At 56.8% G+C, this 18113-nt stretch overlaps 1 protein-coding gene and 1 long non-coding RNA gene across 2 annotated transcripts in view; one reads left to right on the top strand and one right to left on the bottom strand.

Annotated features, from left to right (window-relative positions):
- Nucleotides 1-2636: 2636 nt before the first annotated feature.
- LOC115503512 lies at nt 2637-6035 on the bottom strand. The gene is made up of 3 exons (XR_003965393.1): nt 4773-6035; nt 3847-4021; nt 2637-3149 (listed from the first exon to the last, which is right to left on the bottom strand). It is a non-coding gene; the product is annotated as an uncharacterized LOC115503512 (long non-coding RNA).
- Nucleotides 6036-7745: 1710 nt separating this feature from the next.
- LOC115503507 (c-Maf inducing protein) overlaps nt 7746-18113 on the top strand; it is a 233021-nt gene continuing 222653 nt past the window's right edge. Inside the window, exon 1 of the mRNA XM_030299759.1 lies at nt 7746-8108. Within this exon, the coding sequence (XP_030155619.1) occupies nt 7809-8108 (300 nt within the window). The 5' untranslated portion in view covers nt 7746-7808. The remainder of the gene's footprint in view (nt 8109-18113) is intronic.

Here is an 18113-nt window from a genome sequence, read left to right as displayed (position 1 = left end):
GTGAGTTCGAGCCTCGCGTCGGGCTCTGTGCTGACAGCTTGGAGCCTGGAGGCTGCTTCTGATTCTGTGTCTCCCTCTCTCTCTGCCCCTCCCCTGCTTGCGCTCTGTCTCTGTATCAAAAATAAATGTTAAAAAAAATTTTTCAATGCTTATTTTTGAGAGAGAGATTTGAGAGAGAGAGCGCGAGCAGGGGAGGGGCAGAGAGAGAGAGAGGGATGGAGGATCCAAGGCAGGCTCTGTACTGACAGCAGAGTCAGATGTGCAGCTTGAACTCCCGAACCACGAGATCATGACCTCAGTCAAAGTCGGATGCTTAACCCACCGTGCCACCCAGGCACCCCTCAACCTGTTCTTTGGAAGAGGGTGTGTTTTATTTCACGTAAACTATACTTCAATAGCATTAAGAAGGGGGGAGAAATGACCTATAGTCCCGTCACCCCAGAGATAACCGCTGTTAAGGCTCGGTTGTGTGCAGGTAACTCAATCTTAATCAAACAGCTGATTCCATGTTTGAAATAGAAGTTCCAGATAAACACTTGGTCCTCTGCGATACTTTTCCTTAACCTCAGACTTATTTGGTGGATGTGAAGAAAGGAAGGGAGAGGACGGTATCTTGTGCTCTTTTGGTTCCCAGCTTTGCCCTCCGAAACCGGGGAAGTGTGGGGTGGGGGTGCATAATCGTTGAGCTACCCAGAATCACAGGCTGCTGAATAGGAAACCTGTTCCCCACCCCCCACCCCCGCCCATGAGCCTAGAAAATGAGCTGACTTCACATCAGCTCTGAAGAGGGAGGAGGATGTTCCCCGACTTCACGATGAAAACATGACTTCTCTCCTCACAGCAGGACAAAAAGCACATTTTATTATTTGATCAGTATGTTAAACGCCATCGGGACGGAATGTGTACTCCATTATGTTGGTGTCTCATGCCTGTTAAAAATGAGGTTCGGGAATGCTCTCCTGGCTAATACAATTTTGAGACAGAGTGTTCACAGCAAGCTTCGGGAGAGTGGCCCCAAAAGCGCCACGGATAGGTATGGAATTGGGACCACTTAAGACCAGTTTCGTTGCCCGCTTTTGGTGTTCGGCATTTGGTTACAGGCACGGCCTCATGCCGCGAAATAGGCTCCAGAAATCGAGTTAAAACAGCTTGCGACCTACTCCTTCCTGTGAGTCCCTGTGTCCCTTGACAGTCTGATAAAACCAGCTGTGTTTGCTCCAGCCCCCGGGAAGTGGCATGTGAGGAGGAACGTGCCATTGCGTGAGTGTGGACAATACAATGGCCCCCGGACGGCCACCCGCAGGACGCCTGGGGAGCAGCGTGCACCAGCCGAGAGGGCGGGAAAACATCTCCCTTTAAACCGGGGGCTCCCGACTAGGGGCGAGGTAGCCTTCCAGGTGACACGTGGTGGGGTCCGGAGACATTCTGATTACGTCGTCACGGATTACGGATGCTACCGGTGTCTGCGGGCAGAGGCCACGGCCGCTGCTAACACCTCACGGTGCACGCGACACGACAGCTGGCCGGCCGTGAAGAACTACCCAGCTCCAAATGTTGACAGCGGCCAGGGCTGGAAACCCTGCACGGACGCTGTATCGAGAGTGCCTGTACGCCAGTTTGTGGGCAAATGGGATCGGTCTGGACAAGTTGTATAGACAGAGAGCTGGTGGTGATCAGGGCCGTGTAAACACGGGTTCTGACAGTAACCATGTCAAATAGCTACCGCTCACTCACGGTTTCAAGGTGCCAACTCTGTGCCAGGCTGTGGCATGATCTCATTTCTATGACCTGGAAAAAGGTTCTGTTATGACCCCACTCTATAGTATATCGACGAGATACATACAGCCGGGAAAGGGAATGACAAGGAATTTCTCTTCCTGGCATACATTTTTTTAAGAGGAGGTGGGGGCGCCTGGGTGGCTCAGTTGATTAAGCGTCTGACTCTGGCTCGGGTCATGATCTCACGGTTTGTGGGTTCGAGCCCCACGTTGGGCTCTGTGCTGACAGCTTGGAGCCTGGAGCCTGCTTCGGATTCTGGGTCTCCCTCTGTTCTCCCTCTGCCCCTCCCCCCTCTCAAAAATAAACATGAAAAATTTTTTTAAAAAATAAGGGGAGAGGGATGGTCAGAAGGGAGGGGTGTCTGGTTCCCCCACCTCAACTATGAGCTCTGTGAGGGCAGAATCTCGTGTGACCTGCGTTTGCAGCATAGAACGGAATCCTTGTCCCAAGTTTCAGTTACCCCCGGTCACCCCCTGTCCAGAAGCAGATGATTCTCAGCGGTAGCCTAATGCTCTGTCACAATGCTTACGCCATTCACCTCACTTCATCTTATCATGTAGGCATTTTATCAACTCCCATCATCACAGGAAGGGTGAGCACGATACAGTAAGAGACTTTGAGACAGAGAGACCACATTCACATAGCTTTATTTTTATAAGTTTTTTTTGTTTTTTTCGTAAATTTTTAATGTTTATTTACTTTTGAGAGACAGAGAGACAGAGTGCAAATGGGGCAGGGGCAGAGAGAGAGGGAGACACAGAGTCCGAAGCAGGCTCCAGGCTCAGAGCCGTCAGCCAGAGCCCGACGCGGGCCTCGAACTCACCAACCGTGAGATCACAGCCTAAGCCAAAGTCGGACGCTTAACCGACAGAGTCACCCAGGTGCCCCTCACATAACTTTTATTACAGTGTATTGTTGTAATTGTTCTGGGTTATAATTTGTCATTGTTGTTAATCTCTTACAGGGCCTGATAAATTCAACTTTATCGTCGGTGTGTATATACAGGAAAAAACGGTCTCTATGGGGTTCGGTACTACCCGTGGTCTCAGATGTCCACTGGGGGTCTTGGAACGTATCCCCCCGCGGATAAGGGAGAACCAGTTTGCCTAACAAAGTCCTTGGCGCCCAGGAGGTGGAAACAGACTGGTGTTTCACGGAACTGAATGAAACAATGAAGGAAGCATGGAAAAGTGGCTTCGTCGTTAGAATGCTGGCATTGATTTCCAGCCATTCGATAGGCACCGTGGACCCCTCTGGGCCAGGCCCTGGAGACACGGGCAGGCTGGAGCTATCCGATCCTGGCTCTTGAGAGCTGGTTGTTACTTCTTCAGAAATCTTCCGAGGTGACTGTCAGACAGCCAGCGAGCACGCTTAAATTATATAAAATTACAATTAAATTATAGTTTTAAAAAGGTTAATCAAACGTATCCCTTCCTGATTTTTCAACTGCATTTCATGAGGACCTCAGTTCTGAAGGTTAGATGTCTTGCAGTGGTCACCAGACCTTTTCTGTGAAAGGGCCAGATGGGCAGTATTTTATGCTTTGCCAGCCCCGGGCCGAATCTGGCCCCTAAGCCGTTGTTTGCTGGTGTGGCCCCTGGCATGTCGTATCCATAGGTGGACATGCCCTCTAGCGGGATGCGTCATCTTCCAACTCCTTGTTCAGCGATGCACTCTGCTAGCTTGGAAAACTGCTATGGTGGGGACAGTGACACCACGGAAGGTGTCAAATGCTCTAACTCAGGTTCTCTTCTTTCCAGGAGCTGGCCGTTAAACATTTACCAGTAAACCACCGGGCAAGGCGATGGGCAAAAGTGGCACGAGCCCTGCCCTCTTGGAGGGTACAGTGTGTTGGGTCTGTGCACCACTTCATGGTGGGGTGGGGCCGGAGGGGGGCCGGGTGAAGGCGGGTCAGGCTCCCCACTGCCGACCACCCTAAAAAAGACAACACCCAGCTGCAGTCTTGTCTGCCAGAGGGGCAGGAAGGGGGTGCTGAGGTGAACCTCTCCTGGGGCTGGCCATCAGCCCCTAACTCTCCTCCCCCCACCAGGGACTTTGCCACTTTACCGCATTCTTCTGTGGGCAGCCCGCTCTGTCTTCACCCCCCTAGCTCAAGGGGAGACTTCACGTCCCTGGGAGCTGAGACATGAGCCCACGAGAGCGGTTTACTCCCTTTCCACGGCAACGCCCGCTCCTAGCACCGTGCTCGCCTGACACGGAGCGGGCTCTCCACCCGGGCGACCTAGGGGTGAACCCAGAGGGGGCTGAACTGAAGGGAGAGAGGCAGTTTCAGCGAGCAGGCTGAGAGCAGAAGGTTGTCCTTCGGGACTGGCTCAAACAAGGAGAGATTGCCAGCAGAGAAGGCAGGAAATGATAGGTTTGGCCCGTGACCTGTGGTGAGTGGACTGGCCTGTGGGAACCCAAGCAGAGTGAAGGGTCTGTGAACTTCTGCAGCCTTTGTGCTGCTCTGTAAACCTCTCCCGTTCAGTGCCGGGAGGGCGAACTCTCAGGGGCCTGGCTTGTTCTTTGTAGAGTCTGGGTCCTGATATCCAGGGTGACTTGGGTGTGTGATCCATCCATGGAAACTAGACAGGCCTGGGTCTCCTACAGAGACTGGGGGTGGGAGGAGGGTGCAGGGAGGGAGCTTCTGATGGAATCCGGCGGCCGGACTCATTCGGTTTTAGGTCAGGAACCAGGGACGGTGGGAGGCAAAGAGCTCGGCATCTCACTCGCTGAGTACCAGCACGGCCCATTGTACAGACCGGTCCTGTTGCCGGCACTTCCCTAAGCACCAGGGAATAGGTGAGTGTTGACTCTCAATTGATCAGTCGCTGCATTTTTGTTCCCCCCCCCCCCCCGGGTACCCTCGCAGGAAAACATTACAAAGAAGGAGTGGGAAAAATGTGGAATTTCAGGTCAAGCCAAATTTTGGGTTCACATCTTGGCTGGATTCCCACAGTTGTCTGACCATCTCTGAGCCTTAACTTCCTCACCTTTAAGACGGGGATGATAACAATTCTTGCCTTCTGGGCTCATTGGGAGGAAGGAAGGAGAATAAACAGGAAAGCCCCGGCATAGTACCTGCAGCACTTGGTGTGCTGCTCATTTTTATCATAATATTCCGATTTAACTTTTACCAAAGCAGGAGCTGAGGATGTCTGGAATAGTCCCGGAAGAAATAAGGAATTCCTTGCACTCTGGTACATTCCACTGGAGTTTTGCACCCTTGACCAGGGAGAGGAGTGTCCATGGCGGTCACTGAAGTGGACAGCAGCTGCTCTGAGCTGTCCTACTCCGTGACTTCATGCTGGCCCCCATCACCTCCCTCCTGGGAACTCCCGACAGCCTCTGCACTGGTCTCCCTATCTCCAGGCCGCTCCTTTGCTAACCCCGTCCATGTCATGCTGTGGCCAGTGACCTTATAAAGGTGACGTCTATGAGCCACTCTCATGCGTAGTCCATGCGGTGGCTCTCCACTACTCTCGGAGGAAAGTCTGGTCCCGGCACAACCTGCTTGGCCCCTGCTCACCTCTTAGGCCTCTGCCCTGCAACCCTGGGATATTTTGCAGGCCTTGGCAAATGCATGTAGTTTCCCAGACAGGCCTAGTATTCTCCCCTCGCCTCTTTTCTCCGTGCCATCCCCTCTTCCAGGAGCACCGTTTCCCTTCTTTACCTGATTCCTGAAGACCTCGCGGAGTCAGGATGTGAACCCCAGGGCCACAGTCTGGCTGGATTAGGTGTCCCTCCTCTGTTCCTGCAGCCCAAGCACCGCGTGGTCATTGCCTTTACATTGTCCCAGGCTCTAAGCTCAGAGCCTGATGAGCTAAGTGAGCCTGGCATGTTACTCGGCCTCTCTGCACCCTCATCTGCCAGAGGGGATGGTGATGGCACCTCTATTATAGGGTTGCTATGGGAAGGAACAGTTGTATGCATGCACAGCACTCAGCATACAGGAGGAGCTCAATAAAGGGTTGAACAACTGACCTCACCCCACCCCTTAATGGCCTGGGAGTCCTGGTCACAACCACGCCCTGAATCCACATGTGTACCACATGGTAGGGGGTGGGGGTGGGCTTGACCCTTTCTTGCCCAATGATTTTCTCAAGGCCATAGTGAAGTTTAGAACAGAATTTGCCAGCAAATTGTGAGGAATTGACTAATTCCCTGTTTTCTCACCTAACTGCCTCCTCCAGGGCCCAGGAGGAGAGAACAGCTCTGTCCCTCTCCTGACACATACCATATGCTGGGCCCCCCAGCCCTGCCCCCACCCCCCCACCCCCCCCAGCCCTGGCCAGGCTCAGGGATAGGATCCTTCCAGGAGCTCCTACATCGTGTCTGTTCTTGGGGAAGAGTGGGGAGGGGATAATCCCCATCACAGGGATGCTGTGGGCAAAGTGCCAGCATTCACGATGTAATTCAGCACACACTCACATATTCACTACAGCGGTATCTTCACTTAACAAAAAAGGCAAAAAATCTGGGGGTTTAAATGGCATTAGCTGCAGAAGCGTGTGGCCGTGAGAAAGCCCGGCTGAGGAGCTGAGTCTGGGTGGCTGCGTGTGCGCCCTTAATGGCAGAAAGGGGACGTTTTGCCTCAGAGTTAGAGTTCCTGAGCGACACTGTGGTTCACTCCACAGGGGTGCTTCCAATATGATTCCCTCCCAGCCTTGTGCTGGGCCTGCGGATGCAGGGATGAACGGCCTGGCCTGAGCGCAGAGGCAAAGAAGCAGGCACTGCTGGGGTGCAGGCAGAAGACAGAGTGGCCCGGTAACTTGGGGAGGGACTTTGTTGTCTAGGTGCCTGGGAGGGGTCAGACTGGAGGGGCAGAAGGAGGGGGGCTGGGGAGTCTGTCCCCTCCCCCCAGACGGCTTGAAGCCCGGCAGACATGTGTAAAAGACCAGGGGGCTTGCAGAATCCGCCAGGCTGAGACAGGGCAGTGTGGGTTCATTATCCGGTTAACTGAGGGGCATTTTCAATTCGAGGAACCATCCTGTTCTACGACCCCATCTAGCCAGCCAGGTAGACAGCTTGAGCTGTGGAGGGGGTGTCAGAGGTCAAGCGGCCCAGCCCCGGCCCCTCCAGCCCGGCCCAGCCCAGCCCAGCCCAGCCCAGCCCAGCCCAGCTCAGCCCAGCCCCGGTTCCTGGGTTTGCACCTGGCCGCACCTCGGCCGCCCGCGTCGACACGTCCCGCGGCGCTGGCCGGTCCGATCGGGGTCGGCTGGGGCGGGTGGGGGGTGGGCCGTGTGGGGGCCGGCGGGCCGCGCCGCTCCGCACCGGCCTGGGCACCGGCGGGGGCGCGGCTGGGCGTGACGTCACGCGCCCCGCCCCCGCGGCCCCCGCCCACCCCCACGTTCCGGGCGGGGCCGGACCCGGGCCTGCCGGGGCTCGCCCGCCGCGGCCCCCTCCCCAGGGGCCGCCCCCTCCGGTCGGGCCGCGCCTCTGCCCCTCGCGTCCCCGCCCGGCGGCCGACTCCGCCTGCGAGAGGCCGAAGCCGCGGCGGCGGCCGCCGTTGCCGCCATTGACGTCAGAGGGGCGGGCACATGACCCCGCGGGGACCAATCGCGCGGGCGCCGAGCGGCTTCTGCAATCTCTCAACTGAGCCGGCCCCCGCGGCCCCCGCCGCACACTCGCCCGCGGACGGCCGCCCAGACACACGTACTGTACACACGAGCGGGCGGCGGGGCCGAGACACGCCCGCCCGCGCGGCCCCGCGCCCCCGCCGCTGCCCCGCGTCCCCGCCCGCCGCCCGCCGCCCGCCGCCGCGCCGCTCCGGCCGCCGCGAGCATGCACCCGACGAGCTAGGAGGAAGCGGAGCCGCGAGGAAGCGCCGAGCGCCGGCCGCCCGCCAGCCCGCCGGCCGCCCGCCGCCCGCCGGCCCCTCCCCTGCCGGGCGCCCCCCCAGCCCCACGCCCCCCCACCTTCCTGGGCGGTGGGGGGGGTGCGGGCCGCCGCTCGGGGGCCCCGCCGCCCCGGCAGCCCGGGACAGCCCCCTTTCCCCGCCCCCGGCCCCCGCCCCGGCCCGGCCGGCCATGGATCTGACCAGCAGCTCGGGCGGCGGCGGCGACCCCCGGCAGATCGAGGAGACCAAGCCGCTGCTGGGGGGCGACGTGCCGGCCCCCGAGGGCACGAAGATGGGCGCCGTGCCCTGCCGCCGGGCCCTTCTGCTGTGCAACGGGATGAGGTACAAACTGCTGCAGGAGGGCGACATCCAGGTCTGTGTCATCCGGCACCCGCGGACCTTTCTCAGCAAGATCCTCACCTCGAAATTCCTGAGGCGCTGGGAGCCGCACCACCTAACGCTGGCCGACAACAGCCTGGCGTCCGCCACGGTGAGTCGCTCTGCGCGGCGGCGGCGCGCCGGCACCCCCGCGCCTCGCCTCGGGGCCGGGAGGCGCCCCCTCCCGCCGCCGCCCCCTGCCCGCCGCTGCACCTGGAGCCCGGGGCCTGCGGGGCGCCGGGGGTGTCGGGCCGGCCCGGGGGGCGGGGGGGAGCCCGGTGGCCCCCCCCTCCCCCTTTGCTGGCCTGTCTTAGGGGCTGGCCGGTGCCCAGCGGGCGGGCTCGCGGAGACCCTCTGAATTCTGCACAGGATGTGGCCCACCCCATCCTGGGCGTCTGGGGACCTCCCGGATGGGACCGTGGGATAGATCCGGGCTGGGCCCCGGTGGTGGTGGGGGTTCCCTTTCTGAAAACCCGCGGCCCATCTGGATCTGCCCTGGAAGGGAAAACAAAACAACCAAAAAAAAAAAAAAAAAGAAAAAGAAAAAGAAAGAAAGGAAACCTAACAACCTCGAAACCCCAAAACCCAAAGAATTTCCACAAGCAGTGCCTCTCTGGGCTCTACTGTCTTTTTTCCTGCCCAGGCTGGTAGGCAAAACCGGGTGCTTCCCTTTCTGAAAAATCTCATTCGCACGTTGGGAGGTTGGAAGTGGAGGGGGAGGGGATAGGGGTCCCGGACTGCCTCCTCCCTACGAGGGGAGGTCAAGTTCTAGAGTGGAAGCTGGCCTGTGGGGGCCCTGGTCTTGCATTGTCTGCGAAGTGTGTGTGTATACGTGTTCTTTGTTGCTGGCTTTATTTTGTTATTGTTATTGTTTTAAATATATGGCTAGGACTGGGTCAGCTGGATGAGAGGCAGGGAAGTCATGGATCTGTTTCTGAAATCAAATCTGCAAGGTGGAGAAAGACATCGGTGGTGGTGGTGGGGTCGCAGGGGGTGGGGGCGGCAGGCAGGAGCCTGAACAGGATGCTTTGTGTTTTCAAACAAGGGCAGTTTAAAGCCCCAGCTCTGCTTGGGCCTGAGCCTTGCTGAGGGGATCCCGTCCTGTGTGGAGAGGTGGCAGGTCTTCCCCAGAACGCACACTCCCCCTGGGGCAGCCTCGATCCTGTTTACTAAGCACAGTGGGGGGGGGGGGGGGGGCCGTGGTGGCTGTGGCGCTGGTGGCAGAATTCAATGCCTGCCCACACCTGTGCCAAGAAAACCCAGCCAGGAAACAGGGTGTCGCTTACATGGCATGTCACAAACGTGTAGCGTGTGTAGACATTTCCCCGGCATCCATGTTCCCTTGGCAGTGTGTCACAGGCCGTGACACATGCTCCAAGGAATGGGGAGGGGGAAAAGTTAGCAGAAGAAGCCCTACTCCTCGAAACCACTCCCCCCTCCCGAAAGCCCTGAAGCACATGAGGACTCTTATTCTGAATTTTGGGTCCGACGTGCCTGGAACACCTATTTTTTTCTTTCCTGTGGGCAGGTTGGTGCAGTACCTGCAGAGACAGCTTCCTCACATAGGATCGCTGGTTGCCGTGAAGCGGTTCAGGCCCGGTTTCAGGCTCATGCATGTTCCCAAACCCGTCCGGAGCCACAGGCCTCGGCATTTGGCTTTTCATTTGATGGAGGGAGAGCCTCAGAAAATTCCCCGGCACGCAGCCTCTCAGGTTCAGGGGAGGAACCGGTGCCCTCCAGTGGTTCCCTGCCTGGCATCAGGAGCCCCCAAATCTGGCTTCAGAATTTCCCCCTGCTTCAGGGGAGGCATTGTTGTTTTTCTACCACTCTTCAAAAAGAAGGGGAGTTGGGGGGGTGGGGAGGAAGTGGTTGAGAGGCACAGTGACCCTCCGTGGGAGAGGCCAGGAGCGCGTGCTCAGCGGCTGCTGGCCATGGTCTGGGGGAAGTCAGCTTTGGAGGCGCTGGGCCGCCACCCCCCTTACTCTGATTGCTCAAGAGGTATGTAGCAGAGAGAGGAAGGGAACAAAGGCTGAGGCTGGGCACTGGTTTCTTAAGCAACCGGAGGCCCCGGCACCACCTTCCCCAGCACCACCTTGGCCAGCCGAGGTGGACGGTACCTTCGTAGCTTGGGCCTCTCTGGAGAGGAGCTGTGATTTTTCAGGACGGGGGACTGAGGACCGACCACAGAACAAGATTTGCCTGAGCAGAGCCCCACTCTGGCATTGGAAATGTGGAAGGAGGAACTATGAGCTGGCGTCTAGTGGGCTGGCAAGTCCCCCTTCCTCCGCCTGTGGCCACCAAGCCCTCTGGGCGGAGGGTGTCCTTAAATTCTGCCATGGTGGGCTCCAGTGGGGTGTAGGGCTGTCCGTGCCGCGGCCTGTGAGCGTGGAGGGCGCCGCCGAGGGCAGGCCGGCTGTGGGGGCGGCCTCCAGGGTAGAGGTGGGGTTGCAACTGCACCAGGGACCTTGTCCCGCCATGAGACACCTATTTGGTGTCCGGGCCCTCGGGAAGCAAAGCAGCCCCTGAGGGGTTTCCCTGAGGCCTGGGCGTTATGTAATCTGTCTGCATTTTCTGGTGTGGCCCAAGCACGCTATTGAGAAATATTAGCCCAAATGAAACAAAGGTGAATTTGAGTGTAGTTCTCTACAGCAGCAAGCCCTGTGCAGCCCTGTGGCTCTGCAGAGTCCCCAGGCCCCGGCCCCCAGCTGCCGACAGGCCAAGTCTGTTCCCTATCAGGTCATACCTTCCATGAAATGTACATCATCCGTATATTAAGCCGTCTGCACGGCCCAGCTCAGATCCATCTGGCAGTTATCTGGTTAATTGTGTGGGCTTCAGGAACAAGACTCAGAGTGATTGATCTGGATTCAAACCGATAAACAAACCAAATACACTGCTGCCCAAACGTCTTTGGAGTCTGTCTACACTGATCCAATTAACTGGCTCGTCGTCAGAGATAAAGGCTTCCGGCAACCACAGCTGCATCAAGCTGGGGTTGGAAGCACACGGGGGCTCCCAGCCCGCCTGGTAGGCAGCTCCAGCCGGGTGCACCCCTCAGGCGGACCTGTCTTGATTCCCTGTCGGGGAGATGGGCTCAGCGTCACCCCCTGGCCCGGCTGTAAACTTTGCCTTCTGTGGGGTCAGGTTGGAGCTGGCCCCTGTGCCAGTCTCCCGGGCCAGTTACTGATTAAGTCCTTGTCGAGCCAGCGGTGTGCCTGACGCGGCCTGTGACAGCGCAAGGGCCTGATGCACTCTGCGCTCCAGACTTTGGGTCCCCAACGCTCATAAACAAAGAAGGAAACGCAGAGGCGACCGCGACCTGGCTGACGCGTGAGGGGTGATTGGGATGTGTCCGCCCCCTCCCTGGGGTGCACATGACCACACCTGGGGGCCTGCTCAGACTGTGGCCTAGACGTGGTGCCTCATTCCCCTTTTGCACCTGGGCTTCTCACTCCCCCGGCCTCCTTGGGCCTTTCGTGGCTGCTGACCGTCGTGTGGGTTGTAGCCAACGGCCGGGAGTCCTGCAGAAGCAGCCGGGTCCACAAGACCAGAATCCATTTTGCTGTTCTCGTGTGTGGGTTGAATTTGATCACCTGCTAGACATGTTTGTCCGCTGGAAGAGGGCTTTTGTCTGTGGGCTTTGTTTCCTCTGCTCCGAAGAGGCACAAATAAGGCTGCCTACCTTTTCTCTCACCTGATTTTATTGCTTGCAGCACATGGCATCTCAGAGTGGGTCCAGTCCGGAAAGTCATTTATTCACTGACCAAACACGATGGGGGTCGGAGCACAGGTGACGGTGGCCTTCTTTATTTTCAAGCCTTCATTTATCAGTGACTTTTTTTTTTTTTTTTTTTGAACGTTCTCCACTCTGCTGCCCCCATTGAAATGTTTCTGGGAAACATTTGTCACCGAAAGGAAAAGAGAAGTCACCTGAATCCTTGTCGGTCTCTTGACTCTGGTGTTCTCTCTGCGGCAGCAACCTCCTGAAGTTGGAATTTGTTAACCTAAGCACCTACTGGGTGTCTGGTGCCGAGTGGAGGGCTCATCCCCACGGTGTGGTTTCCGCCTGGGAATTGAAGTCCGTGTCCCCCAGGGTAGCCGCAGGTCCCGTGGAGACGTGTCTGCGTGTGTGTGTGTGTGTGTGCGCACGTGTTCATTGTTTCCGTCTTTGTTCCTTGTCCCGCTCTTCTGTGCCCGTCCTTCCCGCCTTCCATTTGAGGTTTTCTGCGGCAGGGAGTAGACACAGACAATTCTGTTTTTTTGGTGGCATTTGTCGTAAGATTTTGGAGTATATCAAGTTTGTTTCCCAGGTAACATGTCTGATTGGAGGGGTCTAGGGGCGGGGGCCAGAGACAGAAGAGGAGAAAAAAATCTAAATTCTCCATAAACAGCAAACTTGTTCTGTGTTTCCCGGGCTGTAATAAATAAATGCATTTCAAGGAGGGAACGGTTTTTCATGCTGCCATTTGCCTGGTGCACCCGGGGGTGCTCTTTCCGGCTACGGGAAGAATCGTGCCGGTCCAGGTGGATGCTGTTAAACTGCGTGTGGCTGGGCTCTGCTGTGGGGTCGGCAATGGCGACAGGCGTGTGCCACGGGCTTGAGCTCCACGGCCTACACGTGGCTTCTGCTTGGCATCGCCTGCTACCGCCCCCACTGACTCGCCTGGCGGTGGGAGAGGGCATTTCTGGGGTACTGTGTCTGGTGAGGCTTCAGGGTTCGTCCTCAGGACCCAAGCTGTCTCGGGTTTCCTTCTGACTGCCAGCCTTGGGGCAACAGGGTGGCCAGCCAGGCTTGACCCCATGTGGATGGTACCCTCTCGGTGTTCTGGTGGAATGGACATTTGAAGTGGTTCATTTATGCTTTCGATTAAAAGATTAAATGAGCTCTAGTGAGGCAGTGCGATAGGGTTTAGGGCATCCCCACCGTGGGACAGAACCAACCTGGGTCTTGTCACATGGAACTGGGGCCGAATTCTGTTACAGTTTTCCAGCTGCGTGACTTAGCACGTTCCTTCCTCTTGGTGGCCTTGCTTTGTCTCCATCTGGAGGGTGGTATGAACCTGCCTGATTTGTAGGGTTGCTGTAAGGATTCCAGATAATTCACAGTCACACCTGGTAGGACGGCCATGCCAGGTAGGGATGTGACCAGGGGCTGGTCTTCCGATTCACATTTTCTTAATCTCCCTGAGAGAGCTTCGTGAAATCCTGTGCAAATGGAAGGGACTGTTGCGATTTGAAAGTGGGCAGTCTCCAGAGAAAAGTCTTCTGAGGTGAGCAGTGCGTTTGGGAAAGTTAGGGGTAGTGAGCAGATCCGATGTGTACGAAGGCAACAACATTGGTGAAAGTAGTTTCAGAAAAACTCAGGAGCACAGTTTGGTTTCTTTAAAAAAAACAAAACGCAAAAACAATACCCACAAAGCTCTTTATTTTTTTATTTTTTTTTTTACATTTATTTTTGAGAGGGAGAGTGAGACAAAGTCAGAGTGGGGGAGGGGCAGAGAGAGAGGGAGACACAGAATCCGAAGCAGGCTCCGAGCTATCAGCACAGAGCCCAACACGGGGCTCAAACCCCCAAACTGCGAGATCATGACCTGAGCCGAAGTCGGAGGCTTAACCCACTGAGCCACCTAGATGCCCCGCTCCTTTTTTTTTTTTTTTTTTTTTTTATTTAATCGAAACAGTAATGCGCCCATCCAATAAATTCAGATGGTACAAGGCGTATCAGGAAAAATACAGCTTCTATGTTACTTCATGTCCCTGTGGCCCCAGTTCTCCTCTTAGTAGGCGAGGCCTGTTACTGATTTCTTACAGATCCTTGCTGACCATTCGGCCATTTACATACCATCCTGGGCCGTGACTGGTCATCGGACAGTGTATTTGGAAGAAGCGCCGCGTGAGGCTAGGCGACCGCCTCCCGTTGCTGGATGTTTGGGTTAGACCCGATCTTTTGCTGTCGGAAACAAGACGCTTGCCATTTTTGTTCAGTGGAGTTGTTCCCGCTTTGATAATTTGAATGTTTTTTGCTTCTTCGGTGGGTGTTAAAATATTCAGTCCCAGAGTGCTTTGCGGGAAAGAGCTGCCCTTCCCTCAGAGAGGGGAAGGAAGGCAGTGTTGCCTGGGGTCACTGCTGCCCGCAGGCACACTTCCATCTGGCTCACGGTCACCACCGCAGGAGAGTCCGGCCCCCAGGGCCCCCACCGGGAGCTGAACACAGGTGAGCGGGGGGCTCTGAGCTGTCACGCTGACCTGTGCCCTGAGGACAAGAGTCAGCTTGGCCCTGGCTGGCTGTTTCCTGCTCCACCTGAGAGCATCGTTTTTTTTTGTCCCCAGACTTCCTGCTTCCCCAGGATGGGAGCCAGGCCGCCCAGCCCCGTGGTAGAGAAAGGGAGGAAGTGAGAATGTCTCTTCCCCACTCCTGGCTCTGGTGACAAAGCACCCAGTGAGTTCAGCAGGGCGCCAAGGGAGGCGGTGCACATTCGAAAGGAAGCTTTGCTGACATCAGCAGAGCCGTAACCAAAGGGTGGTGAGGCGTGTGTGTGTGTGTGTGTGTGTGTGTGTGTGTGTGTGTGTGTGGTGTCCCTGTGAACTGAGGCAAAGGAGAAAACAGAAACATTTCTGGTGCAGAAATTGGTGCCTGGGCTCAGTAGCCATTTCTTCATACCTGCCACATGCGAAGCGTTTGTATCCGCGTTGCGGTGTGTAGCGAGGTGCCTGGAGGAGACCAGCCAGACCCTGTGCGGTGGTCGCACAGGTGAGCTGGAATCCGCCCCCCTGCAACTTCCCAACTGGTGGCTGACCTTGGGCAGGTCACCTAACAGTCTGTATTTACCTATAAAATTTGGATTATGGGGATTTCCTTTCAGTGTCGATGTCCTTGAGGTTAAGTGAGGTAAGGCCTGGCAGTTTGTTCACGTGTTTATCCAACAGGTAAATATCGCTGCTCTAGGCACTTTAAAGAAAACAAGACCCTGCCTGCCTGGAGTCTCGCTGTCGGTGGGGTGGGCGAAGACAATAAACCACCAAGCAAGGAGATGTAAAATCTGTGTGGTGGTGACAGGGGTCCTAGAGAAAACAGAGCAGCCAGGGAGGTGTGGCGTTTAGAGCTTGGGGACTGGCAGCCTTGCTGCTTTGCACATGGCAGTCAGGGAAGGGGTAAGAGCATTCCAGGCAGAGAGATTGGCAAGTGCAAAGGCCCTGAGGCTGGATAGTACTTAGAAAACACTTAGTAAGGTGGCTGGCGTTTAGTAAATGCTGTACAGTTGTTATTACCCGCACCTCCTAGGAGCTGTTATCATCTATTAAAAGATACTTACGAACACCCAGAATCTGCTGGGTGTTGGGCATACAGAGAGCTCCCAGCCCCATGGAGCTTTCATTCTGGTGTCTCTGTGTGTGTATTTAAGCCTGGCTCCCTCTCAATAGATAGTGAATAGGTTTGGAGCAGTGCTTTAAGAGACTCTTAAATCACAAAGCCCAGCAAAACGTCAAAACCAGCTGTCTTTGTCATACTGAGTTACAAGGGTCCTAGCACCTAGGACGCACTAATCGTTGAATTTGCCTCCAGCGTCTTGCTGGTGAGGGTGGGGGTTAGTGGTGAAGAGAAGTATGTCGCCCAAAGACCCTTACAAATGACTCAGCACCAAGGCTGGGATTCACACCCAGAGCTCCTGCCTCCCAGCACCTTCCGGTGCCTTCCAGAACCTTCCAGTGCCTTCCATCTTCATTTTTCCTTGGACCTTCTGCTTTCAAGCCGTTATGAGAAATGATATGATCGAGAAAGCACATGAGCAGATTAGGCTGAGTAAACTCACTCTGGAGGCAAGCAGAAGAGCTGGACTCTCCAGCCCCTGGGCAGGTGGATGTCCAGGACTCAGGCAGGGTGGCAGATGTTTTCCTGGGGCCGGGCTGCCTGGGTGCAGCTCAGGTGGGGTCATCAGGAGAGGGAAGGTAACACCGGAACTTGTAGTCGCTTCCTGGGTGTCTTGAGTCCAGCCCAGGCTCTTAAAGGCCTGGAAAAGCTGCAGACAGGAGTGCACGATGTGGAGAAACCCAGGCCGGGCCCCTTCGCCCCCCGTTTGGCTCACTGTCCGGGTGAATGTGATCACCAGCATGCGCCAGTGAGAGGCTCAGCCATCCGTGTGGACAGCGCCAGGCGTCAGTCGGGCTGGGCTGACAGCTGAACAACTTGCCCCCAGATCTGGGTGGCTTCACGCAACATGGCTTACTCCTTACTCTCACCAGTCCAGTGGGGATTCTGCCCTACTGGACGTGGACCACGTGGGCACCTGGCTTCTCCATATTGTGTCACTGGCCATCCTCTCCCTTCACCTCCCCCCAGGGCCTCACTGAGTGGGAGATGGGGAGAGGGAGAGAATGCCAGGCAGTGTTTGCCAGGCAAACTTAGCGTTTGCCGGTGTTCGGCAGACATTCCTTCGTGAATTTGTCAAGTGAGTTCAGGGAACTGGTGTTGGAAAGCGAATGCCAAGTGTTTGTCAAGAGTAAGCACCAGGTACTAAGTTTGCGAGCTGAGTACCCGACACGGTGTGTGCAGATGGGGCTTCCCGGGTCCTCCGTTTGCCAACGGCTGCTCCCTGATAATGTGCTCCCAAAGTGAGTGCTCCCTGGTACTGTGCCTGCAGGGTCAGACATCATCTTTGCCCCGTAAGCCTCCCTCAGATCGGGGTACGGTAGAAACTGTGATGTAGTGTCGAACGCAGCACATTTCCTCAGGGGGTTTATGCCTTGTCCTGCTGTTTGGAGGGAGGAAGAAGAGCACGTGGTTTCAGGAAGGACTTTGTAGGAGAGACACATCTAGATAGATAGGCCCAGGATTGGGACTGGCAGTGATGGAGAGGGGGGCCAGGGCTGGGAAGGGGCAGAGGGAGAAGAAAGCCAGGAGAGAGGGGCCGGAGCCGCCGGGGCACATTCTGGGCGGTCTGGGCCATTCTCCCCGAGTGGTGGGCACCACAGAAGAGTGCAGGAGAGGAAGGTGGAGGCGGGACCACTTCCCAGAGTGGGGGCCGCGGGCGGGGGCCAGGAGTCGGGGTGAAGTTGGTGCTGGGTTCCCCAGCGCTCGTTCAGGCCAAGAAGGCCCTGGTCGCGATGCAGAGAGAGAGGCACCAGCTGCCAGGTGGGCGCCTAGGATCCATCCCCCCAGGTGGAAGCTTCAGGATTGCGGGGATCTGAGTCACCAGGGCCAGGGGTCCGTCACAGCAGGGACCATGGTGGCAGCCACTCTTGAGCGTTCTTTTGCCAGGTGGTTACATCCGTGATCCCCGTAACAGCCCGGCGACATACTGTTCCTCTCTCCGGTTTATAGGTGGGGACGCTGGGGCCCGGCGTGTCGGCAGACATTCTTTGCCTGAACGGATGGATGAGTGAGTGAAGAAATGAGCCAGTGAGGCTGCCGCCAGTTGTGGGCAGGGCCCTCCCGTGGAGAGGGAGGGGAGAGAGAAGAGATGTGTTCGGACCTCCCGCTCTCATGCCGCGCTTGCGCCGCTCTCTCCTCCAGGGCCGCCCAGGCTAAACGAGATGGCATGTGCAGCCGACCCGTTTGGCATGCGGTGTGCACGGCTGGCCTCAGGGGTGGACACAGGCCCGAGCGTTCCTGGCCTGCTGCCTCGCCCGTGAGGCTGCGGGGCTCAGCCCGCCGGCCTGGAGCTCCTGATGGGCTCCCATCAGAGGCCTTTGGTACTTTCCAAACCTTCGACCTGAAACTTCCCCTGTCAGCTTTGGCTCCCAAGGCTCCCCTTCTGGAACCTTCCTTCCTGGAAGGAAGTGGGGGGGGGGTGGGGAAAATGAAAGTGCTTGAACTGTCCCAGCGCTCTGGTGGCTCCCGGGCTTGGGGAGCCCAGCAGGGTCAGCCTGTGGCACCAGACGGATCAGGACAGGGTGGGGGGACTGCAGGACAGCAGCGATCATTTCCTCCCACATGCTGAGTCGCTTCGATGTGTTTGTGCATTTATCCTCACTCCAGCCCCTGGGGTTCCAGTTTATAGATGGAAATGGAGGCCCTGTGAGGATCAGGTTGTACATCTGGAACCCAGACGGCCTGGGTCCAGAGCCAAAGACCTTCTCCTCCTGCCACGATGCCTCCTTGCTGGGCAGTGGGGACTCA

Source organism: Lynx canadensis, chromosome E2 (genome assembly GCF_007474595.2).
Source record: "Lynx canadensis isolate LIC74 chromosome E2, mLynCan4.pri.v2, whole genome shotgun sequence".
Lineage (NCBI taxonomy): Eukaryota > Metazoa > Chordata > Mammalia > Carnivora > Felidae > Lynx > Lynx canadensis.
The sequence above is the reverse complement of the archived record's forward strand: the minus strand, read 5'-3'. Positions and strand labels throughout refer to the sequence as shown.